The following is a 24,614-nucleotide window of genomic DNA, read 5'->3' on the forward strand; positions in this document are numbered from 1 at the left end:
AAGCTCATGGTTTGATATCCTATACAACACAACCTGTCCCAGGGGACTTGGAGTACAAGGCAGGGAACATCTGGGATGACCCTATTTAGGTCACACTCACACAATATGGACAATTTAAAGATAGCATTCAGCATACAAAGCTGTCTGAGGTTTGGGGAGGAAACCTGGGTTTTATATATTATTGATACGTTAACATTGAGACTAAAATTACAACCATCTAATTGGACAGCATTAGCATTTTATCTACAGTATGTTCACAAAGCATGTCAGATAAATGGGATAATCAAGTTATGCTAAAAAAAGATTCTGTTAAGAACAAAAGTCCTGGGTTTGTACAGTAACCGCAACCTCTTCACTTTCTCTCTCAGTGCTGCTTGATCATTCCATATCTCTCTTGACCATGACCGTATCAGTAATTCACAGCTGTTAGATGTTCCTGTGACTATAGTTGCACATACTATTCAGAAATTTAAGATCCATGGGACTGTAGCCAACCTCCCTGGACATGGCCGCAGGAGGAAAATTGATGACAAATCAAAGAGACGGTTAATCCAATATATCAACGATTATACTGCTCTCTACTGGATATTATAGTCTTAATTTGTGTTTAAAAGATTATTTAAAATAAATCAGAAGCTCTCAGACCAATTATAAAATGAGGAAGACAATTTTTTTTGCTCAAATTGTAAATAAATACATTTAAAAACTTTGTTTAAATTACAGGTGAGGCTGTTTTCATGAAGTGTGTGTGTGTGTGTGTGTGTGTGTGTGTGTGTGTGTGTGTGTGTGTGTGTGTGTGTGTCGCGGTGCATGCTGGGCGTTTGTATTGCAAAATAACCATTTCATTTAAATGTATAATTGCTGTCACAAAAGACGAATTGTAAGATCTGTTTTACTTAAATAAATCTGCTTTCAATAAATGTTTATCTACCTGCATTAATATATAAGTAGTTAATATAATTGTAAACTGTAATAAGTAAATTGTCTTCTCTTGGTGTTTTTTCTTCTTCTTTGCATGTCATATCCATGGAAGTTTAATTATCAAATGTTTAAATAGTCATGCATCTTTTTATGGCAGTGGTTCTCAAGAAGTCAAGTCAAGAAGCTTTTATTGTCATTATAACCATATATAGCTGTTGCAGTACACAGTGAAATGAGACAACGTTTCTTCAGGACCCTGGTGCTACATAGAACAAAAACAGGGCTAAGGACTTGGTAAGTTAGTCATAGACACATAAAGTGCAGGACAAGACAAACAAGACAGTGCAAGACAAAAGACAGTGCAAACTAAAAATACAAGCCAATACAAAAAAGCAGCGCCTACCAGTTTAAATACTGTATGTTCAGACAATATTGTGTGTGCAGAAATACTGGAATGAACACAGTATTATAGCAGCAGCTACATGAGGTATTTTAAAGTATTGTGTAAAACAGCAATCAACTGAACTTTTTGACAGCATGTGCAAAGTGTGTGTGTGTGTGTGTGTGTGTGTGTGTGTGTGTGTGTATGTATATGTATATGTGTGTGTGTGTCCCCGTCCCTAGTGGACTCCATGATTCATGCTGTTTGTTTGTTTGTTTGTTAGTTTATTGTACAATGCTGTAACCCACATTTTCCCAAATTGGTCTATGCAACAAAGTCACAGTAGAGATCTGATGTTATCATGATATGCTCTTGTGTTCTATAAAAAAGCGTTTCTTATATTTATAATATTACTTCTGCTTCTGTTCACTGTACTTTCAGTAATTTTGAGCTTTCTATTCTTTTTTTGTTATCCACGTTTGTACGACTTTACTTTGTACTGACGGTGCTCTTTAAAAGTGGGCGTGGTCTGCGGTCGCTCCGCCCAGTGACGAACCCGGAAGTGACGGTTATGATCTTTCTTGTCATTGATCTTGAAGCTGGTTGTAATTGTTTGCTCTTTAAGTAAAATGTCTGCGTTAAGTTTCGTCGTGAATAAATCGCTTCCTTTGTTGACATTTAACGCTACTTATAGCCGCAGGTACTTGGCGTTGTTTTTCTTTGCTGTTTGTTGTGTAGGATCTTTATTAAAGGACCTGGATGTTGTTCCTAAGTCGCACTTCAGCAGCAGTACAAACCCGTTAAATGTGTGAGTACAAACTGCATTAACACACTGGGGCACAATAAACACACGCTGTACTTGGTGTCTGGTTCAGTGACTGAGTATTTATTCAGTAAAGTAACGACCTGCATCAGGACATCAGTCAAGTGATCACATAGATGAGTTGCGTCTCTTTTTGTTTTTAAATAAAGTTTCTAAATTCAAAAGTCACCAAATCCCCAGACACCTCCTCTCTGTAACATGTGCAACTTTATACAGCGTTACTGCAACAATATGTGCTGAGTTTGCGTATAATCTGTCTGTCTGTATATATAACTGTCTGTATCTGTCTGTCTATCTGTCTATCTATGTCTGTCTCTGTCTGTTTATATGCCTATTTATCTGTCTGTCTGTCTATCTCTGATCTCTGTCTATCAGTCTGTCTATCTATCTCTGATCTCTGTCTGTCTGTCTATCTATTTATTTATCTATCTCTTTGTCTATCTGTTTATCTGTCTGTCTCCATCTATCTGTCTGTCTATCTATTTATCTATGTCTGTTTGCCTCTGTCTGTCTCTGTCTATTTGTATCTATCTATCTCTCTGTCTATATATGTATCTGTCTGTCTGTCTGTATCTATCTATCTATCTATCTATCTATCTATTTGTCTGTCTGTCTCTGTCTATTTATTTATCTATCAATCTAGTTATTCCTAGGTCAGTTTATTATCATTGAAGAAGTGCTCTTTGAGTTATTAATTTTTACATTTTTTCCCCCCTTTCAGCTATTTTGTGAAAGTCTCCTGGGGATGGAACCTGGTCCTGTTGATACCGTTTATATTTCTGTCCAACTCCCACTACAGAAACCTCACCTTCGCGTCCAAACGCCTCACATCTCTTGTGGTAGCCACAGCCTATTGGTACATCTGCACTGAGATTTTTTTTTACATTGAAAATGTCACAGGTGAATGCTACGAGTCACACGACATGGAAAAGAGCCAAGAGGGTTACGGCACAAAGACAGAATGCAAAAATGCTGGCAACTATTGGGCAGGTTTTGACATTTCCGGCCATTCCTTCATTTTATCTTACTCAACACTTCTAATCATGGAAGAAATGGTTCCAATGCTTTACCTTGTGAAACAATGCAGAACCAGAACCATAATCCTTGATGCCCTGTACCTCGCTCTTAGTGCTATTTCACTTATCTGGGTGTGGATGTTTGCCTGCACTTCAGTGTATTTCCATGAAATGATCCAGAAGCTTCTGGGCACTGGGATAGGTGTGTTTGGTTGGTTTGTGACCTATAAGCTTTGGTACTTGAAACCTTTTTCACCTGGACTACCTCCTACCCTGAGTGAGACTAAACAACATGACTAGACTGAAGTCTTGAAATAACCGGAGTGGAACAAACTGACATGTAAATCTAAGACACCAACCGTTTGACCAGGGTTATAAGCAGGTCCACTACATGTGTTCATGTCTGTCCTTTTTAAAGGTCGGTTGTGACCGAGGGATTTGTGTGTTTTGTCTCATGCAAATGGTTAGCAGCTGATGATTCCCAAACTGACTCTGTAATCGGAGAGTGTAAAGCTTATTGTTGCTATTTGATAAAAGTGGCTTCAGATGGAGGATTTATGAAATGTTCTCAGTGTGTCCCCCAATTTAAGTGTGTCCCAATGCTACGCTGGCTATTGTTTTCTTATTGGTCCATCAGACATTCAAAAAAATCTCTAACACTAGAACAGTTTCAGCTCAAGCAGAATTTGTAGATTATAATGATGCTTATGTTGTGTAGTATGCTGTTGCTGTGTGTTACCCATAATGCACTGGGAGCAAAGAGTTTTAAAGGAAAAAGTGTCAATTTGGCTAGGTTTTATATATAGCAGAGCTAGAGGTTCTATTCGTTTATCTCCAAGTACTGTTGAATTCTTGATTTTGATTGGTCAGAAGGAGTTCATTACAGGTTCATGTCAATGTGCTTGTTCTAACAGGTTATCATTCTTATAGCAACAGCTTATATAAACATAACAAACGCCTGTGTCTCAGACCTCCCATTTCCAAAAAAAGAGTGATTCATTGGGTAATGTAATTTTTTTGGTCCTATATAAATTTTCATTAAGGAGAATGTTTACTTAAAACTATAAAAAGTATTAAAATGAACCACGTTTGGCCAATTGCTGATGTAAGAAAAAATAAAAGACTTTTGGGACTTGCTGTTAACTTCAAGCTTGCACTGTATAATCATCTGCATCATTGATTATTCTCCATAACAGCGAGCTATGTTAGGATTTAAACTGTTCTAAATGTCCTTCAGTGGCTCTGTGTCAGTTTGAGCCCAGCCCATTTATTGTTTTATATACAGCACTATTGTGCAGCCTAATATTTGTTAATTATCCTAATAACTACCTACAGAACCAGTCACTCAGTCAATCATAAGTGTTCCTCATTACAAGATTTCTATCAAACACTAGCTTTTGGGATACACTGTAAATATCATCTCATTGTTATTTTGTTATAACTTAACATGTCATATGCAACCGTTTGCCCTTATAATTATTTATCCTGCGCGGTTAGTTTTTCTTATTGGCTGAATATTATTTGTGTCATACCTTAGAGATGTTTGCAAATGTGTCACACCTCATAAAATTACCTCTGAGTGTAATGCAGGTTTTCCGGTAGCATGTTTGAAACATTAGCTAAAAACCTACATGTAAATGTCATACATTATGACACTTTATTGCTGCATTTGGGACTAAAAGTATTGAATGCTCTGCCTTTAGGATATTTGTATGTAACCTAAGTGGCTTGTCTTGACTGATTAAAACCTTAAAGTCCCAGTTATTCATTATTAAGCATATTATTTGGTTATTATGAATTATTCAGTTGTAGATAGAAGACATGAGATATTAGATATGTTCCTGGGATGTACAAGGGTTAAACTATTTAGATACATATTAATCATAATCACGAAGTGTTTATGAGGACGTATATTGGGGACCTGACTGATACAACATTGCCATGTAAAATCTGCACATGCATTAAAAATCTTTTTTTTTTTTTTGGCTTAGTGCATTGTTTGTTTCCTTTACTTCTAAACTTTCTGTACTTTGCTTCTCTCTAATTTACCCTGTATGTATTTATTAAATGCAGTGGGTGTGAAAAGCTCATGGTTTGATATCCTATACAACACAACCTGTCCCAGGGGACTTGGAGTACAAGGCAGGGAACATCTGGGATGACCCAATTCAGGTCACGTACACACAATATGGACAATTTAAAGATAGCGCTCAGCATACAAACCTGTCTGAGGAAGAAACCTGGGTCTTATATATTATTGATACATTAACATTGAGACTGAAACTACAACCATCCAATTGGACAGCATTAGCATTTTGTTTACAGCAGCGGTGTCCAAAATTATCTGGAAAGGGCCGATGTGGGTGCAGGTTTTCATTCAAACCAAGCAGAAGCCACACCAGAGTCTACTAAAAGCCAAGAACGACTAATTAAACAGGTGGAACCAGGCGTGGATTCTACTTGTTTGCAATAAAAACCTGCACCCACACCGGCCCTTTGTGGATAAGCGCTGGTCTACAGTATGGTCACAAAGCAGGTCAGATAAATGGGATAATCAAGAGATGCTACTGTAAAAAAATATTCCAGAAAGAACAAAAGTCCGGGGTTTGTAACCGCAACCTCTTCACTTTCTCTCTCAGTGCTGCTTGATCATTCCAGATCTCTCTAGACTATGGCTGTATCAGTGATTCACAGCTGAGTGCATGTTAAATGTGGAGGGGGAAAAAACACCCCTGTTTTTTTTAAGAGGTTTGGTTCAGTCTAGGCTTCGGTAGATTCTCTTCACTGCTGGATGTTGCTAGAATGTGCGAATCTAAGGAAGGGAGGGGGAGCAGTCTGATTAACAGAGGTGCTCTGCAGGATTACAGTATTACACTTGTGCATGAGGTTTTATCTAAACATACCGCGTAGAGCACCTCTTTATGTGAAACATGTTTGTGGAATAGACACAAGAAGAAGAGTGAAGAAATACAGAACTATACCGGGCTATTGATGAAAACAGACACCATGACTCAAGGAAAGGTAAGATCCTTACACATCTTACATCTTACCTGGGGGTTTAGATGATTGTGATATTTCACTCCATCTGGGTTCATTTTCAACTCCACTATAACTGAGTCGAGATTAAAGATGAGCAGCGTCATTTTTTTTTTTTTTGTACACAATTCAGATGACCTAATTTCAGCACAAGCCTAAATAAAAAAACATTTTAAACAATTTTAAAATAAATTTGCAGCTAATGCAGAGGGATATAATTAAATTTTCATTTTTGTAAATAGATAAATTATTCAGTCACATGCTTTGTGTGATAAAATAGAATTGAGATACTTATAGCTACAGACACTTAATGAAAGGTTACATATCTTTTAATATTATTCGGGTAAAATAATGTTTCTGATTGTAATAATAACAACCTTCTATCATAAAAGCTCTTCTGCTAAATTCTTATAACTCATTACTTATTTCTTACCACTGATCATTTTATGACTATTAAATAATTATACCTCTGACACTAATGATGATTCACAAACATAACTCTATGATACTTTGTATATTTTGATCATTTGATTTTAAAATACATATATTATTTCATATTGTTTGATGAATGACAAACATTACACAAAAAGATGTTTAAACATTTGTCTTCTCTCTGCATCCCTTCTACACAATCTCTGTTGTGTTTCTTTATTGTTGGCATGATGAGTATTGCTTAGTTTTAACATGGTCCACAATATAGCTATAGTTTATGAGGAATAAAACATGACAAGACATCTTATAGGAAAATAATCAACAACGAAGTGTTGTGACGAGGCCCAGAACAAAGTGGACCTCTTCTTAACACCTGATGTTCATCTGTAACAGCAATAACAGAGCATGATCTCAAATGTTTTGCCTTATAAGCTGACATGTTTTTATTTCCCAGAAACTTTAATGTTGTCACTTCTACTATATAATGTGTTGGAATACTAAAAATAATAGCTTTACCTCTGATTGTTACATAGCACTGACCTTGGACTCTAAAAATACTAATACTAAATATCCTCACAGAAAATGCCACCATATTAACAATTACATGTTTTTACCAACTGGTTGTGTTGAGCTCCATAATACAAGCCTATTTAGGATGTTTTTTCCCAATTTGTTTGTAAGTTAAACGCCCCAAAGTGATAAACCACCACCTCTATCACTACCAACAACAACACAACCAGTCATACACTGATGATGCTAACAAGCTAAGCTAACAAAAAAGTACCTTTAATTATATACTGGGGCAAGTTAAATCACTTCTAAATATTAAACATTTATAGATCATGTAAACTATCTGAAAACAGCTCAAAACACTGCTCAGCTTTTATTTAGGAGGCTGAAGATCAACTCTGTTGGATATCTTACTGTTAAAATAATTGCTGAGTAATAATAACATTGTGTATGGATGCTTTTGCAACTGTTTCTTCAGATAATAGTGATAATTTGTAAGCATTCTTTTTTCCGGGCATGATAAACACTTTATTCTTTTGTAATTTGCTTCTTTTTTTTTTTACAGCTTTCAGTGGTAAACAAGTCGAATGAAGGTTCATTACAAGCTCCTCAACCTCCAAGCTATCAGGAGGCGACTGCAGGTAACGTCACAATCTCTTCTCCTCAAAAATGTGTGGTGTTGCACTTTTCTGCCCTCTTGTGGCTATACGTTTGAATGACGTGTGAAATAGAAATTCATACATTTTAATATTAACTCAGGTGAAATTTGTTAACATGAGGTCAGTGTAAGTCTAATGCAATATCTTTGACCAACTAGTAAAACATTGTTGGTGGTTTGGTTTATATCTGAATACAAAAGCAAAAATAAATGATAAATTCTGAGTAACTGCATCCTCTGTTATGGAAAACCTTTTTAAATTTTTTATTCATATGTGATTTAGGATGTGAGTAACAGCTATCTACATATTATGCATGCGTGGACTCAAGTAAAACATGTGACATAATGTGATCAAAACGCAGAATGCAGAAAAAATAGTGACAATAAATAATGTGGAGGGAAAATCAAACGTCAAGATTGTGGTGGATCTGGAGCCAATCACAGAAACACTGAATTTAAAGAAAGAATACGCTCTGGCATCACATGTGCTCTATGTACACACACATTCACACACCAAATCACACTGTCTTTTGGTTTCCCCAAAGGATCAACACATATTTGCGTCATGATAATACAATTAATAATACTATAGCATCTGTACCTGAACTGCTTCATCATGTTCCAATTGCTTAGTGAAAATGATTTCAGCCCACAGCACCCTGAGTCGATATTAGCAGGGAACTGAGTGGGTTTCTGATTGAATTTGTTATCTTAAAACAGTTATGGATAAAGCTGTAATTAAACAAATCTTATTAACGCCATATGTGATGTTTAAGGTGAAAGCCCCAGTTACAGTGACACTTATCTTAATGAGGAAGAAATGTTCACGCAGTTCTGCTGGGACGATGTGAACGTACGGCGGATATTTATACGGAAGGTAGATATTCTGGAAAACACACAATTCAGACAAATGTGTTTAACGATTTATGTTTTAGTTTATTGTTTCCTGATTTGGATGTATATGTGCAGGTCTATGCCATCCTATTACTCCAGCTCTCTGTCACTCTGGCCATCGTGTCTCTCTTCACTTTCTGGTGAGTGTGTTACCCGGATTAACAGCTTTCTCTCAATTCAAATTGGTAGATTTTTTATTAAAAAATGTTTTAAAATATGGAACAACGAAGACTCCAAGAAGAGTAGGTCATCCACCAAATGTGAGTGACTGGAAGGTCAGGAAAGTATTAGTCAGTGAAGCAACTAAGAGGCCAAGAATTACTAGATGAAGAGGTCCAAAGCTCCATAAATTCCTGCTTAATGAAAAAGAAAAAAAGGCATACGGGTTTGCCAGAAGGCATGCTGGAAAAAGGGTAATAAGACAGAAATGCAACTTTTTAGCCTTGGCATGAAAGTGCTATGATTGACAAAAACCCACCCTGAAGCATGGTGGTGGTAGCATCATGTTTTAGGGATGCTTTTCTTTAGCAGGCACTAGGAAACAGGTCATAGTGTAAATCCTTTTAGAGTTTTCAAGACACTGATGTTTACCTTCCAACAGTACAACATCCCTAGGCATAATGCCAAAGCTACAGTACACCAGAGCACAAGAAGACATGTAGGAAGATGTGAAAATTGTCTCCATCCAGGTTGAAACTTTAGAAAGTACAAATTGTGAAAAATACATAAACATGACTATAGTTTTAATGTCTTTTCCCTTTTCATTCCTTCTCAGTGAGCCGATAAAGGATTACATTCATTCTAATCCTGGATGGTACTGGGCATCATAGTAAGTCAAAAATGGTGCAAATAAGTTTGAACATGATGTTTCACCTTAATCTGAGCTACTTGATGTCTGTGTTAAGATGGCTCGATCTTTCAGAGCTTTATGTCAAAAAATGTACTCTTTGAACGATAATGGATGATGCTAAAAGTTTAGTGCTGAATGATTGTGTTTTATTTTCACATACAGTGTAGTGTTCCTTGTAACCTACCTGACGTTATCTTGCTGTGTTCAGCCAAGGTGAGACTGAGGCCATAACGCTGTATGATCAAATCATACACTTGGTACATTTAATACTGTGCTTTCATGAATAAAAAAAGCCCGCTAAGATTTTCACTTGCAACTTTCTTTTTATCTGTAACCGTAGGAGACGTTTTCCATGGAACCTGATTCTGTTGACCGTCTTTGTGAGTCTTCCTCCAATTTCTTGAAAATAATCATTATGTAGCAAATATCTATATTTTATTGAGTCCTCTGTGAGAAACAATTAAGCTGTATAAGTGATGAGAGATTAGGCTAAAAGTCTAAGGCAGGAAATTTCCTGTGAACTCCTGGAGAAATGATCAGAATTGACTGTATTTTTTTCCCATTCCAGACTCTGTCACTTTCATATATGACAGGAATGTTGTCCAGGTACAGTATCCAACTTGTTGAATGTCCTTTTGTCTTTGTGTCTCTGATTGTCTCAGTGTATAGCATGCATATTTGTTCTTAGTTTTGTTTTTTTTAAGGTATTTTAACATGGTTTAATTTAAGGGCTTACACTGTGACTGAACTTCACACTTGGTCATAAATGTCTCAAAATCTCACACATTGATGCAGAATGTGTCTCTGTCTTTCTTCTCTTTTCTCCCCACAGTTACTACAACACCAAATCTGTGATGATCTGTTTGGGTATTACAGTCCTGGTCTGTTTCACTGTCTCAGTGTTTAGCTTTCAGACAAAGGTGAGTACAAGATGAGTCACAGAAACTCTGTAGGTCTGTTGTTAATGTATGTCTGTTCTAATATGTTAGTTTGTCAAGTTTCATTTGACGATGAAGATGCTGCTGTGTTTTTTCCCCCATGAATTGAGAGGTATGAGTTGCAAATGGGATTTCTTAGGTAAAATCACAGGTGTTTTTTTACTGTTATGTGAGAGGGAATAAGTTGGTCATAAAACGTTAAAAAAGAGCAAATAAAGAACATGGGAGTGTATTGGGTATTCCCTGTGAAACTGAAATGCTGAAAAGTAGTATTTTAAAAAGTATTTAAAAAAAAGTCAAATTAGAAACCTCAAAAATTAAAAATTCATATTTTTATTTGAATTAGGTCAAAGATGATGAATCTGGGATTTCAAATTAAACCTGAATATGAATTGCCTCTGAGCATGAATTGCCTCTGTGCTCAAAGCAAGGTCCATGAAGACATGGTTTCTGAAGTTTAGAGTTTATTGCACCAGAACTCTCAGATTTCTATTTTTTTTTTTTTTTCTTTTGAGAAAGAGCTTTCTTCCTTGACATGTTTCTATCTGGTCCTTTCATCTATTTTAGAGGCTCACCATGTTCTGGGTTCTTCATATAAACCTGTCATTTTAATAGGGGTGTCTTAACTTTTTATATCCACCCTATTTTGGGAAACAGAGCCAATTAATTCAGTAGAAGAAATCACAGGAAGGTGCATAACTAAGAAATAAACTTTGAGAGGTGGCAGGATCGGTCAGTTTTTCTTTCTTTCTTTCTTTCTTTCTTTCTTTCTTTCTTTCTTTCTTTCTTTTATTTATTTATTTATTTATTTATTTATTTATTTATTTATTTATTTATTTATTTATTTATTTATTTTGCAGATTGATGTGACCTCATGTCAGGGTGTGCTATGTGTCATATGCACCTCATTCTTCATATTTGGACTGGTCCTGGCTTTAATTATTCCTTTTGCCCACGTAAGTATCCATTTTCTTCACCATCCTGAATGATTCATTTATTAGCATGCGGTACAATTCCAGCTGCTATATTAAAACTTCTATCCATGCAGGTTCCTTGGATGCAGGTCGTGTTTGCTGCACTGGGAGCGATACTGTTCAGCATGGTAAAGCTCTCCCTGGAGCAGAATGTTATTGTAGCTCAACATTAATAATATTAATATACTGTATGTAATTCAACATTGCTGATGGTGCTATCATTTTCTTTCAAGTTTCTGGCGTTCGACACACAGCTCCTGATGGGAAAAAAGCGCCACAATATAAGCCCAGAAGAGTACATTTTTGCAACGCTCAATATCTATCTGGACGTTGTGTACATCTTCTCCTTTATCCTCCAGCTTTTTGGAATGCATAAGGATTGAGCCCAGATTCTCATTGCTCTCCTAATTAATGCACTTCCAGGGCATTTGGGTTTTTTTTCACCTTGCTGTATTTTGGAGTGATTTGCCATCTTGTAAAGATCGCTGTGTGTATTGCTGTTCACTTTGCATGAGAATTCTGTAATGCTCGAGTACTTTTAAGCTAATCTTTACCAACCAGAGCTTTTAGTTTGTTGAATTTTTGGCCCGTTTCCCCAATACTGAGAAAATAATTGTACACTTGTAACATAGTAACACTAACATTAAGGTTTTCCTAAAGGGAAAATTGAATTACGTGCAAGAAAATACTGCGTAAAATACAGCAACAGTGCTCATTAATCGGTCATAAAATATTAAACTATGTACAATTAAATTATGTACAGTTTCAAAACCACATAGTCAGAAGTAAGCCAGTGAGATAAAAACAGAACAGAAATAACAGAAATAATTAAAAACAGAAAAAACTGACTAAAGTGTAATAGCAGTAGGGCACAAATGATCTAAAATATGTTAAAATGTTACCGTTAATGTGCTAAAATGTTATTTGTTCCACTATATCAGAGATAATTGTATTTGTATATTGAGAATCATCCAGGAGCTGGATCTAAAAAAAAACAAGCAAAAAAAAAAAAAAACACAATGTGTAATGCAATGTGTATGAATAACGTGTAATAAGAAAGACTGTGAACCTCACAAGATTCATAATCTTGCTAGGTGATTTTCACTTTATAGAAAAGTGTCAAAATACCAAAGTAGTTTTGATGGTGTATATATTTTTGACAGAAAGTAACAGAAAAACTGTGAAATGTGATGATATAAATAATATAATCTTCAGTGCCAAATGTTTATCATACATAAAAGTCTGATGCCTGATCACTAAGACACAAATAAACAGCTCCATACTGGTGTGTTTTATTGAATGGTCTCTCTTAAAAAAATCTCTTTTATTTATCACATTGTTAATAATTAATTCATAAAAGACATTCAGTATTACAGATGACATATAATGCTTTATGGTTTACAGAATTATTGGCTCCCTTCAGGAAAATGGGCTTAACTTGTTATTATTATTATTATTATTATTATTATTATTAGTAGTAGTAGTAGTAGTAGTAGTAGTAGTAGTAGTAGTAGTAGTAGTAGTATTTTGAATAAACATTACACACATTGGGTTTTTATTTATTTATTCATTCATTCATTCATTCATTCATTCAAATAAATTACCTCTTCTCTAACAAAAATCATTCTCATGGTATTATTTTTAAAAACGGAACTTGCAAAATATTAAACACCTAAGAAAAACTTTATGATAAAAGAAAACTTCCAACCATGTAGAAATCTTCGACGTACTTTTAGTTGAAAAGTTGGTAGGTAAAGGTGAGTGTATAAAGCAATACATGAGTGTCTGGAATTCCTGAATTAGGGTAAAGTGGTTAAAGTAAATTTAAAAAAAAAATCTTGAATTATGGTGGCTCCAGGGTCTCTGGATCAATCCTGAGTTTGGTTACTATTTCTGTGGAGTGTTTCTTATTCTCCTTGTGTCCGTACGCTCTACCTCCAGTTTCCCTTGTTTCTTTCCTTTTATCAAAAACCACCTGATAGGTGAATGCAGTATGCAAAATAGCCCCAAGGTGTGAATAGGAATGCACAGTGCCTTGTGTATGACATGAATGGCCTTTCATCCAGGGTATCATAGATCCATCATACTTCATAATATTATTTTATATTCCTGAAAATAGTTTCTGATTCCTGAAGAAGCTCCAATTCATCACTAAGTTTGTGTATATTCATTTAATTTCAAAAGTACTCGAATTAACCACACACACACACACACACACACACACACACACACACACACACACACACACACACACACACACACACACACACAATATTATATGCTTTATTCATATATTATAATATTCATGTATTATATGCTATATTATACATGAAGAAGCTCCATCATAATTAATTTTCTCTATCATCATTACTTTCCATTAACTATAAAGATGGTACAATAATTGCTTCTTTTTTTTTATCCAAATGAATGGAGGTTTTTATATATATTCCACATTGCCATGCCATACCATAACACTAGCTGGACAATAGACACTGTTTGTTATCATAATCGCCTCCTTTAATTGAATGTTTAAAGTAAGGGGCGATGACGCAAAATAGCGTTTCGCAATGGATTGGGCGAATCACGTTGAGGAATACTGCACGGACGCGCCGTACGTCGCCGCCGCTGCGCCAATGAAAACGCTTTATGCAGAGATGCTTCTTTCAGCCATGTTGTGGTTTTAAATGAGGAAGAAGCGGGAGAGGTTATCGTGGAAAATAAGTTTACGTGCTCGTTTTCATTCAGAGCGTTACGTACGGCTCTCGAGCCGCTTCAATAAAACTAACCACAGACAGTCACAGACGCAGAAGCCTGTTCGAGGGAGTTAAGATAGACGAAATATATCCGTGCGTTACTTATCGGTGGTATTAGCATCGCAAGCTAAACTAGCTAGTTAGCTAGGTAGGTAGTTGTGAAGACGTTAAGCTTGGTTTAGGTTAGCGAGCTAGCTAGCTAGGTCTAGCGTTTACTGGAAATGAGGATTAGGCTAGTCAGCTAACAAAGCTAGTTAGCATTTGGTAACTCCGGCTACTAGCATGCGAGCTGCGGGCGGGAGTTCGTTGGCGTTAAATGTATCTGACTTGTGTGGATTTAGGAGTTTCATCTAATGAGCTTCAACATGTTCAATAAATTCTACGAATGGATTGAAAGTGGATTAGCAACTCTTCGTAACGGAGCGCCGGCTGCTGGAGATCCGACCGCCAGCGTCCGGGTTCAACAAGACGCTCCTTCACAGAGAAAAAGACCATTGGAGAGGTAAAAGTCCCAGGATTACAGTTTGTTTAATGTAGTATAAGAGAAAGGGGGAAAGTTAGGCGCCTGTAGGCTGGGCAGTGAAGCGCGAAGCTTGAAAAGTGGGCGGAAATTTGTGTGTGGTTAGTAAAGTGGAAAAGCAATCAGGCAGTCAAACGTGTGGCTACACAAAACCGGTGCTGTAAGATAGTGTAGGTTCGTAGTTTACTCACTTTACCTGTTTCTCTTATCACTGCAAAGGGATCAGATGATGATGATGATGATGATGATGCCCAGCCAGGAACCACATTATATGTGTGTGGTGGAATATTATTTTCATCAATGGCATGTTGTAAAATCTTGTAACACCTGATTGATACAGACTGGGCCACAAAACGTAGTCAACCCCCAAATAACACAGGGAGGCTATGGATTAATCTCTCTAGATCGTAACTGCTTTATGGAATGTACCCGTAATAGCACTATCGTGTCTCGGCCGTGCTGTGAACGTTGTTTGTCCATTTACACTAATGAGCAGGACAAAGGCTGAAATAAGGCAATACAGTCAGTTACTGATCGTACGCCGTGGTACGTCTTGATGGTAAAATGATACACGAAGGTACGGAGACATCTAGGTGATAGAGTTGAGGTACTCTAGGTACTTCACCGAGACTGAACCTTTGTTCTGTCCAGTCAGCTTCACTAACCGCTCAATCACAAGTGTGTGTTTAGTGCACAGGTTTCTTAGACCCAGGAGAACCCCGTCTGCTCCCAACACTCCTAATAGTTCTAATCAGCTAATTAACAGATCTTCCCGAATTGAAGTTTTTGTGCTGGAGAAGGATAAACTCACAGGGCTCTTAAGGTCCGGCATCTTGGACCTTGTAGTCTAGTGTTTCCCCCTCAAAATATTTTTGTTTTATTTGATTGTAAGCACCTTGTAGCCAGCTTTGGCCAGTGTTACACAACCTCTAATGTGTATGCAATCCTTTGCTTGCTTGATTTTTGACAGTTTGGAAGATGGGGATGCCATTTACCATGAAGAGGGTAGAGCTGTCAAAAAGTTTAGAATGGGTAAGACATTACGTAGTTCAGACTGTACATGCAGATAACAGTGTTTAAACAAACTTTGATGCATGGGCCCATTGGTTATTTGTGTTAGGAGATATTATGGACACAATGAAGAATGCTGCAGAAGGGGTGAAGACCCATGGTTCCAGTGTTGCTTCGTGGATGTGCAACAGCGTCAGTCCAACATTGAGGAACATGCTACCTGCTTCTCCTGGCCCACCTCAAACTCAAATATTATCATCTAATGCAACCAATTCATTGGGAACCATGTGGACTGAAAACAAGGTACTGTGCTGTTCATAGACCCTATGTTGTGACCTAAAGTATAGAGAACGTAGAATTGTGTGATATTGATTATACTGAATTTTATGCTGCTCTATAAAAGTTGTTTACATGATGTTTAAAAGATATATTTCATATTAATGTCTTAAATCAGGCATGTTGTTCCTCTTAGTTCGTTGAAAGACCACATGAAACAAGCAAGAACACATTTGTTGTTCCAGAGGCAGCTTCTGAATGGAAGACCATTAAATCAGGTGACAAGACAAATCTCTTCTCCAGCTGTCCTTCATGTCTGTGCATCTCTTTTTAAAAAAAATTTAATACCTTTTTTATTTAATTCAGACTCTTTAAGAACAGAATCGTCAGTGACCTTCTCAAAGGTCAGCAAACAACACGTACCTGCAAGCTTTCCATCCCATGAGACACACAAAACCAATGGCCATCCAGTTACTATCTGCACTTCAAAACCCTGCCCGTCTCTTCGACTCGGCCGTCCTCTTTATGTCAGAGCTCAGAGATCACCAAGGTGTGTATTGGATTGCAATATGACTTCACATATGCTGTACAATCTATTTTATAGTATAAAAAAACTGCAAAGAGGCCGTGTTCTGATATAGTAAAAAAAGGAATAGGTGTTGAGCAAAAGGACCTGGGGACGTTTGTTAAATTAAAACAAATCAGTGACACATGGTAAAGTGTTTAATTTTCATAGTATGAAAGGGAACCATGAGCATTATAGAGTATGTATTATAGAGTTGCGATGGAGTGCAATTTTTGCAGCCAGGCAGATGAAGTACTAGGTTTTGCTTTAATAATTCTTGCTCTGGTAGGAATATTCTAGTAGCATGATAATTCTGAAGTCAACGTCTGGTTCAAATTGCCGTATTGTATGTTTTTTCTTAGCAGACCTTACAATGCAGTATGTATCTGCTTAAATAGATTATGGGTTCTGAAATGTATGAAGAATAGTTTCTATCTTTATATACGTAAATGTAACTGTGCAACTTTTTATTATTTTTTTCTTTCAAGTCGATTGTCAACGCCTGGGCCAAGCACAGGGAACATATCTTACACCAGCATGTATGAGAAAACCTTTCCCATTCGAGTAGTGCAGAATCCTTCACCTGGCTCCACCAGCCGTCACTGGAGAGGCAGAACTCGCTGCACAGCACAAGAGGTATGACTCAGTTTAAAAAAAAATATAAAGCTATGTCATATAAAGCTATTGTTAATGTTCTTATTTTGAGTTTTCTCTCTCTCTCTCTCTCTCTCTTAGTCGGTCCGTGAGGAGGAGAAGGAGGTGTACAGGCAGTTACTAGCCATGGTGTCCGGCAGCCAGTCATCATTCTTCCATGATTGTACTTCTAACCCAACGATCCGCTCACATCGAGATTTGTGAGTGTCTAAGTATTTATTACATCATCATTCTACAGTATTACATATATTTACTGGGATCCTTTTGGCAGTTCCAGTTTCCTGACATCAAGTCGCAGGTTGCAGTGTGCCTCACCAGCAGGCTCAGGAGCAGGGGAGTCCTCTCTCGGTTTATCCAGCCTTTCTCCTAGTCCCCAAAGCGTGAGCGCAGTTCACAGCCCTTCTGCACTCTCCAACGGGCCTGAAATTCTGCCATGGGATCCTGATTCAGATGGCAAATACATTGCAAGAAAAACAGTGTTAGCTGAGCAATCAGTGCCCTCACCAGCAGCTCTTCAAGATACTACTTCTCAGGACACACAGTCTTCTGGTGTGCACTCGGGTACTTTTCCATTTCATACAAATAAAAGTAAAACCCTTGCTCGAGTTAAGGCATGCATGCAGTATACTTTAGTTTTACAGTATTTTCATTGACTGCTAAAATTTCATCACTGCCTGATTACACTCTGTTTGGGAGACAGCTGTTTAATTTGCTGACACACTGACACAGCAACCAGACAATGTAAAATGACTAGTAGTTATTTAGCCCTGTCAGACAGCTTGTTCTCTGATTTAGCTAAGCATTGTAAAAGTAAAGGGTCTGGTGAGGGATTCAGAATCTGTATTTTGCTGTGTATGGATTTTCTGGTGAGGAAGAGCAACTCCCAGAGACACCCATTCATAATGCATGATGTGCACTGAGCTCTATGTACAGTGCCTGTACAGAGCTCTATGTACAGAGCCAGTGCTCATGTACAGTGCAACACACTGTTACGGTAGTCTAAAGTAAACCACGATAATTGTCTAGGCATTCTAAAAAGTAATACTGGCACATGTCTACTCTATTTATAGATTGACCTACATGTTATTCAGTCATTGTAAGAATTGGCTGCTTTGTTTGTCTTGTGTGGTTTTCCATTCACAGCTCATGATGGGGATTCTGTCATTTTTGTCGAGGAGCAACATGGCAAAAGACCAGAGGGCTCTAGGTAATGATTTTCAAGCTGATCCTTTAACCTCTAAGACTTCTTGAAACATACACAGCATATATTTTTGCGGAGATATAATTATTTTTGGCAGTGCGGTTATGGTAAATACTAAGCAGCGAGTGTGATCCAGCATGACTCTATAACATAGATTTTTTACATTGTTTTTGTTTTGTTGTTTGTTGGTTTTCCCCCAAAATCCTTTATGCTGCCTCACTCAGTCAGTAAAATGTCTTACTCAGTATTACTCTTGGTAAATATTGTTAATAATAATTACTACTCAGTGAAAATGTATCCAACATATTTTCCATTTATAGATAATGTTTAATTTGTGTATAGACAGACTTGATATGAATTATTTGAAAACTGTATTTTTCGGAGAAACACTGTATCAAATACTCACAATTTGTCACGTGTACTAGAAGTCTCGGGTCTAACGAAATGTACCCGACCCGAAGTGACCCGAATCACTTTTTACCCGAACTCGACGTGCACATTTATTTTATTTTATTTATTTATTTATTTAAAGAAAGACCCGACCCGAGACAAACCCGAAAAAAATTAGACCTGACGTGTAAAATTAGACATAACGTGTACTGCTTTCTTCTTTGGGGCACATAGCAGCTAAATGAGTTTTCCCCAAAAACAGTGAAAATGTAAAAAAAACAAAAAAAAAAAACCAGTCTTGGCAAGGCTGTGACTTGTGAAGACTGGTGTCTGTGAAACAGGCTGTCTAAATTAATTTTAGGAAGCTAATGAGTTTCCTCTCTTTTATTGCAGCATGCCGTGTTTTCAAGCCGAACTGTGGATCAAAGAACTGTAAGTGCTTTTCATATCCCATTTCTTCAAATATGTTTTTTTTTTTTTTTTTTTTTTAAACTATGTTAAGGGGTAACAGTGTTATCACCAGAACAGCTTACGTCTGTGTTCTACCGGTTTGCATGCAGGACAAGCCTTTATGATGCTCGTGCACGGGAAAGACGGAGACTAATCGAGGTGCAAGAGGCTCTGACGTTTCAGCTTCTGCATAAGGTGAGCTTGGAGCCTATTGTACACCTACTTCTTTCACTGGGTCTGCTTCATCTCTCTTTTCTAACACTCTTTACCTGGTTTTGTGCATGTGGGTAACAAATTAGCGTATTTCCGGTGAGGGTAGACCAGATTTAAGAAGTGTGGAACTGCGGGTCCGGGTCCCTCTAGAAAAGGAGGTTCCTGTGGCAACTGTTGAGGTACCAGAGCCTGAAGCAGAGGAACAGGAATTCCCAGAGTTGACTGAGGTAAAAATAAAACTGTATTCAGTCTTGTTCAGAAGATCTAGCAAATATATCAGAATAATCAAATGACCTTTTTTACATCAAACAACGCAGCCAATTCGAGATTGGAGCAGTTTGGTGATCCCCATTCTAAAAAAGAAAGAATTCTGAAATGTGTGTGTGTGTGTGTGACATGCAGGCCATGGAAAATGCAGTGAGCCTGGCACTAAGAGGAGGAAGTCAAGATGATGTGCTCAGTGAGGGATTCCGCCTCATCATCACCAGGAAGGATCTACAGACCCTCAGCAGCCTCAACTGGCTCAACGACGAGGTCAGTGCAAGAAGATATTCATTAAACCTTTATTACAAAATTGCAGGAATAATGCTAATCTTGCCATATTTTGTGTTGCAATATTGATTTTTTTTTTGTATAAACCAATACTTAACTGTTAAAGAACATGCTAGCAATGAAATCACTGTGCATCCACCACTTTTTCTACAGGTGATAAACTTCTATATGAACATGCTGGTTGAGAGGAGCAAGTCACCCCACTTGCCCTCTGTCTACACCTTCAACACCTTTTTCTTTCCCAAGCTGCGTAGCTCTGGATACTCAGCTGTACGGCGCTGGACTAAGAAGGTCGACATTTTTTCTGTGGACATTATCCTGGTACCTGTCCACTTAGGAGTGCACTGGTGTCTCTCTGTAAGTCTTTGCAGTCCAGTCAGTGTTTCATAAACCCACCATATAGACACATGATGTTCGGTAGCTTTGACAGTGCACCAGTGCAGAGCCATCAATCTTAATTCCGGTGTCTTGTTTAACACTTAACCAGTTGTGTGGAACTTTAGTACAATGTGGTTTAGTACAATGATCAAAACCTATATTTTTGCACTGGTTTATGGTATAGCACCTCTTGATTTGCTCTGGGGTTTTTTATGCTTTTGCTTGTTGCATTACTGTTTATATGAGGTTTAAAAGTTAAACATTTTTCTTTCTGTGGTTTTAAGCCATTTTTCTTCTTTCTCCTCCCTGGCAGGTAGTGGATTTCCGCAAAAAGACCATCACATATTTTGATTCCATGGGTGGGAGCAATGACGAGGCCTGTCGGATTTTACTGTAAGCACTATTCCAGAGTGAGAAAAGGAACTGGGGATGCAGCCAATGGCTCGTTTCACCCAAAACCTTTGCTTTTATATGTTCAGCCTATGCAATTGATACATTTTCACTCTGGAATTTTTTATTTGGAAATAAACAGTATACCCCAATTCCACAGAAATTATTTGAAGCGAGAAAGTGAAGACAAAAAGAAGCAAGCGTTCAATACCTCAGACTGGATCCTTCATAGTAAAAGACGCAACGTGAGTTAAAGTCGCACGTCATTACTGTTATTGTTATTATATGTTTAACGAACATCAAGAGTTTAATTTCTGATAAAGAGAATACCAATGGCAACTTAAATGTTATTCTCTGATTCTTCCAATAAAGCCACACAGAGCTTGCCATACTTTTCATGTTTTTCTTTAATACTAACACCACCTTGTGATGGTGTATTGGCAGTCAATACCTGCGGTTTGCTTTTATAACGCTGTCCTTCAGATCTCAAAGCCAAAATCAATAATTTGCCTCAACATATTCATCGGCAATATAAACCACACTTCGTTAGATGTATATCTGCTAATACACTTTATAGACCAACATTCAAATAGTTGTGGAATTGTATTTTTAACCTTTCAGGAGATTCCTCAGCAAATGAATGGCAGTGACTGTGGGATGTTCACATGCAAGTATGCTGAATACATCACCAAAGACAAACCGATCACATTTACACAGGTAGGCCTGCTCAGTGAGGCTCAGAAATGTGTTGGGAAATAACTTCTCTTTGTTAGACCTGTTGTAACATGTTTTGTTTTACCCGCAGAAACACATGCCGTATTTTAGGAGGCGGATGGTGTGGGAGATCTTGAACCGGAAACTTCTACGATAATATTGTTACGTGAACTCACCCAGGAAAGCAATGACATGAGCCTCATATCTCAGAGGGTTTTTTAAATTGCGCTTGATACCTCAGATTGGAAACTTGTGTGAGAAACAAACAGAAATGGAGCAATGACACCTGCTTGAATTTTTTTAGGATGCCTTCAAAAGCCCAAGTGTTTTTCCTCCTAATAATTTTGCCATTTTCCCCTCTGCAACATTCAGCATCTCCCTGGCATGCTTTTGGTTCTGAGTTTTGGAGAGATATATATACTTTTTATTATTATTTTTAATTGTAACTTTTTTTTTCTTTTTTTTTTTTTATAAACATTTTATTTTATTTTTATTTTTTTCCTTCAACTGAAGTGCTTTTTTTTTTTTTTTTTAAATTGAAGTCAATTATTAATATCTTATCGTTCTATATTTTTCCCATCAATACAAACTTGAAAAGAAACTTGCTTAATGCAGAAGGTGGCAGCTTGGGACCAACAGCTGTTTGCTTTCAAACAGTAAGCAAACTAAATCTGACAATCTCAACTTTTGTAAACTAAGGAAACAATGTACACAAATACACTATATTTTTGATGTCAAGACATTTGTATTTTGCAAAACATTTCTGACTAAACGTGCCACAACGTTTTTTTTTTTTGTTTGTTTGTTTTTTTTATTACAGATTAGCCTAATTGAATTGGGCTCCTGCTTCTCCAGAGGTCTAATTTACAGCAGTTATGATTTCAGTCTGATTATTTTTTTTTATATGAAGGTTCGTTCAGCTGAGACTCCACATTTTCCTATGGCTATTTTTTGCTGCAGGATGGGACGGGTGGCAGCGTGGCAAAACAGATCGGCATAATTTATCTATACAGAGGTTAGTGTAGGGCAACTTGAACTGTAAATAGAACCAGCAGTCTAGCATCCTCCCATTTTATATCAACCCCAGAGGATATTCGCCTCTCTTTATCTAAGTGTACTATATTTAGATACTTGCAGCCGTTTCTAGTTTTGTCTCCACTATATTTGCAATTATTGTACATAACGTGTCTACACAGATTAATTGAAGTCATATTTAATACATTTTTTTGTACCTTTTTATTATTGTTTTGTATGTAGATCTGGTCTTTCCAGAAATAAAAACCCGAGGCTGTTTGTTCTGGCTTGACTTGCTGTGCAAAATTTTTTTCTTTTGCTTATTGATTAAAATTTTAATTGCACGTGTATTTTGCCAGAAGCAGTGCGAAAAGGGCTTAATTGCTTAAAGCGACTCCAAATTGGACACTAAGCCAAGCACATAAATGCTTACAAGTAGAAAGTAGCAATTAGAAGCTTTAGCTCTGTAATGATTTTTCACTTACCATAGAACTTCTTATAACAATGAAAGTAAGTCGTAAGCTGAGAGTTTTGTTGTTTTTTAGTCAAATTTTTTTTTTTAGTTCCCACTGCTTATAAAACAATAACTCTAGTACCATCATTTGCCCTCAGCATTTCCATTTAAACCTCAAATTAATTATTAATATAATTAACGATACATAAAGCGTAGACTTAATCGTACTCATTTAATATGGCTACCGTTATGGTTTTTAGTTGCAGTGTTTAGTGTTTATTTATAGAAAAACACATACAGCACTGGTACCATATGTGTCTAAGATTATTTTATTATTAATGGTGCTTGCAAAAAAACATTCTTACTATCGTGCATACTCTTCCGGACAAAACTTCAGCGCGTAACTTGTCCCGCAGCTTTTGTCTGTCCTAGACCCATGAATGAGGTGTCAGATTGACTGGCTCATTGAGGAGAGGTGTGCTATGACTTTTCTAAGCGATCCGAGTACCGGTACTTCCGGTACCGGGTCTCAAAATGGCCTTTTTTACCATAGACTCCCATTATAAACTTTGGAGGTTTATAACTCGGCAAGCTTTTGAACTATCTACACCAAACTCGGCCAGCTCCTTTAGGATGATACTCTGAACAAAGTTTTATATTGGTGTACCGATTGGCCTTTCGGTTGTCCCGCAGCCCCACCCCCAAAATATGCTAAATCAAAAAACTTTTTACAACATGCACATGTGACATTTCAAAACACTCAGAACAATGAGGGGAACTTCCTCACGTGTAATTTGATGACGTCACGTGACAAACAAAATTTAGCACAACATGGACATGTGGCATATCATTCAGTAGTAGGCAGGATGCTCATTGTTCTAGTGGTGTAGTGTATATGTGAAGAGTGGAATCTTGCAGGATTAAGTGGTTTATCCTCATATATCCTCCGTTGGTGTAGTTTCAATTATTTGTGTATTTTGTGGGATAGCATAGTAGTTCGAAAGGTAAGCGTGATTATGAAAAGTTGGTGGGTTTTTTTAGAGGGGCCCCATAGAATCCAGTTTATCCAAACATGGCAGTATCTTGCTACCTCGGGCCATGAGAGGTGACGGGGCCCCTGCATACATCTTGAGAACAGCTGTGGCACTAGAGAGAGGTAAGAGTCTGGGACATTTGAATGTAGTTGCTGTCCTATGAGCAACAGGGTAGATTTGATGAAAAGTTTCAGGCATCTATTAAGCAGTTTTGTTTTTTTTTTTAACCCTGGTGTGTATGTAGAGTGAAATAATTCAATCTCGCTTGGTATACCATCTGAGAGTTTTGCATTTTGCCTGTGTGATGGTAGACAGATTAACTACATACAGTTGAATGGCGTGCCACCCAGAATGATTACCCCTAACCTGCCCCCATTGTTGCTGGAATAGGCTCTGGTTCCCCACAACAATCCTGATAGGATAATCTGGCTACAGACACTTTATGTTCATTAGAAAATATCACAGGATTGTCAAACAAAAAAAAAAACTGGGGTCAAAAGTATTTGGTTATAGTATAACCGTTATACCATTAGAGGGAAATGGTGGGATTGGTCAAGAAAAATAGAATTCTTCACTTTATAACCTAGACATATCACTTCCCAGAGATTCAG

At 37.3% G+C, this 24,614-nt stretch overlaps 3 protein-coding genes across 5 annotated transcripts; all 3 read left to right on the forward strand.

Moving 5' to 3' along the window:
• The first annotated feature begins 1,847 nt into the window (after positions 1–1,847).
• LOC113641694 (acyl-coenzyme A diphosphatase FITM2-like) lies at positions 1,848–5,129 on the forward strand. Its single transcript, XM_027144603.2, has 2 exons — positions 1,848–2,111; positions 2,848–5,129. Exons 1-2 carry the CDS (start codon positions 1,933–1,935, stop codon positions 3,440–3,442), a joined length of 774 nt encoding a protein of 257 aa, XP_027000404.2. The 5' UTR covers positions 1,848–1,932; the 3' UTR covers positions 3,443–5,129.
• A 786-nt stretch (positions 5,130–5,915) lies between these two features.
• On the forward strand, positions 5,916–12,892 carry LOC113641692 (protein lifeguard 2). The gene is made up of 12 exons (XM_027144601.2): positions 5,916–6,163; positions 7,686–7,761; positions 8,555–8,655; positions 8,748–8,812; positions 9,448–9,501; positions 9,685–9,735; positions 9,863–9,902; positions 10,091–10,128; positions 10,355–10,442; positions 11,321–11,416; positions 11,509–11,562; positions 11,668–12,892. The coding sequence occupies exons 1-12, from the start codon at positions 6,134–6,136 to the stop codon at positions 11,815–11,817; spliced, it is 843 nt and encodes a 280-aa protein (XP_027000402.2). The 5' UTR covers positions 5,916–6,133; the 3' UTR covers positions 11,818–12,892.
• Positions 12,893–14,081: 1,189 nt separating this feature from the next.
• On the forward strand, positions 14,082–22,807 carry senp1 (SUMO specific peptidase 1). 3 transcript variants are annotated; one of them, XM_047806933.1, is made up of 18 exons: positions 14,082–14,689; positions 15,678–15,739; positions 15,828–16,021; positions 16,191–16,272; positions 16,361–16,544; positions 17,048–17,195; positions 17,295–17,413; positions 17,491–17,774; positions 18,357–18,420; positions 19,198–19,236; positions 19,365–19,449; positions 19,554–19,694; positions 19,870–20,001; positions 20,173–20,376; positions 20,711–20,790; positions 20,948–21,032; positions 21,409–21,504; positions 21,593–22,807. In XM_047806933.1, the coding sequence occupies exons 1-18, from the start codon at positions 14,541–14,543 to the stop codon at positions 21,656–21,658; spliced, it is 2,214 nt and encodes a 737-aa protein (XP_047662889.1). In that variant the 5' UTR covers positions 14,082–14,540; the 3' UTR covers positions 21,659–22,807. The 3 variants fall into 3 exon arrangements, with proteins under 3 accessions (XP_047662889.1, XP_027000350.2, XP_027000351.2); XM_027144549.2 differs by having other exon boundaries at positions 14,083–14,689; positions 17,485–17,774; XM_027144550.2 differs by having other exon boundaries at positions 14,083–14,689; positions 17,485–17,762.
• Positions 22,808–24,614: the final 1,807 nt, after the last annotated feature.

This window comes from Tachysurus fulvidraco, chromosome 23 (genome assembly GCF_022655615.1).
Source record: "Tachysurus fulvidraco isolate hzauxx_2018 chromosome 23, HZAU_PFXX_2.0, whole genome shotgun sequence".
NCBI classification, from domain to species: domain Eukaryota; kingdom Metazoa; phylum Chordata; class Actinopteri; order Siluriformes; family Bagridae; genus Tachysurus; species Tachysurus fulvidraco.

What these genes read in the sequence shown, in the direction of transcription:
- LOC113641694 (XM_027144603.2), top strand. Translation starts at nt 1,933, where the DNA reads ATGTCTGCGTTAAGTTTCGTCGTGAATAAATCGCTTCCTTTGTTGACA. An exon ending in AGTACAAACCCGTTAAATGT is followed by an intron (nt 2,112 to 2,847) that starts GTGAGTACAAAC and finishes CCCCCCTTTCAG; the next exon opens with CTATTTTGTGAAAGTCTCCT.
- LOC113641692 (XM_027144601.2), top strand. Translation starts at nt 6,134, where the DNA reads ATGAAAACAGACACCATGACTCAAGGAAAG. An exon ending in CTATCAGGAGGCGACTGCAG is followed by an intron (nt 7,762 to 8,554) that starts GTAACGTCACAA and finishes GTGATGTTTAAG; the next exon opens with GTGAAAGCCCCAGTTACAGT. An exon ending in GGCGGATATTTATACGGAAG is followed by an intron (nt 8,656 to 8,747) that starts GTAGATATTCTG and finishes GTATATGTGCAG; the next exon opens with GTCTATGCCATCCTATTACT.
- senp1 (XM_027144549.2), top strand. Translation starts at nt 14,541, where the DNA reads ATGAGCTTCAACATGTTCAATAAATTCTACGAATGGATTGAAAGTGGA. An exon ending in GTCTTCTGGTGTGCACTCGG is followed by an intron (nt 17,775 to 18,356) that starts GTACTTTTCCAT and finishes TTCCATTCACAG; the next exon opens with CTCATGATGGGGATTCTGTC. An exon ending in AATTCCCAGAGTTGACTGAG is followed by an intron (nt 19,695 to 19,869) that starts GTAAAAATAAAA and finishes TGTGACATGCAG; the next exon opens with GCCATGGAAAATGCAGTGAG.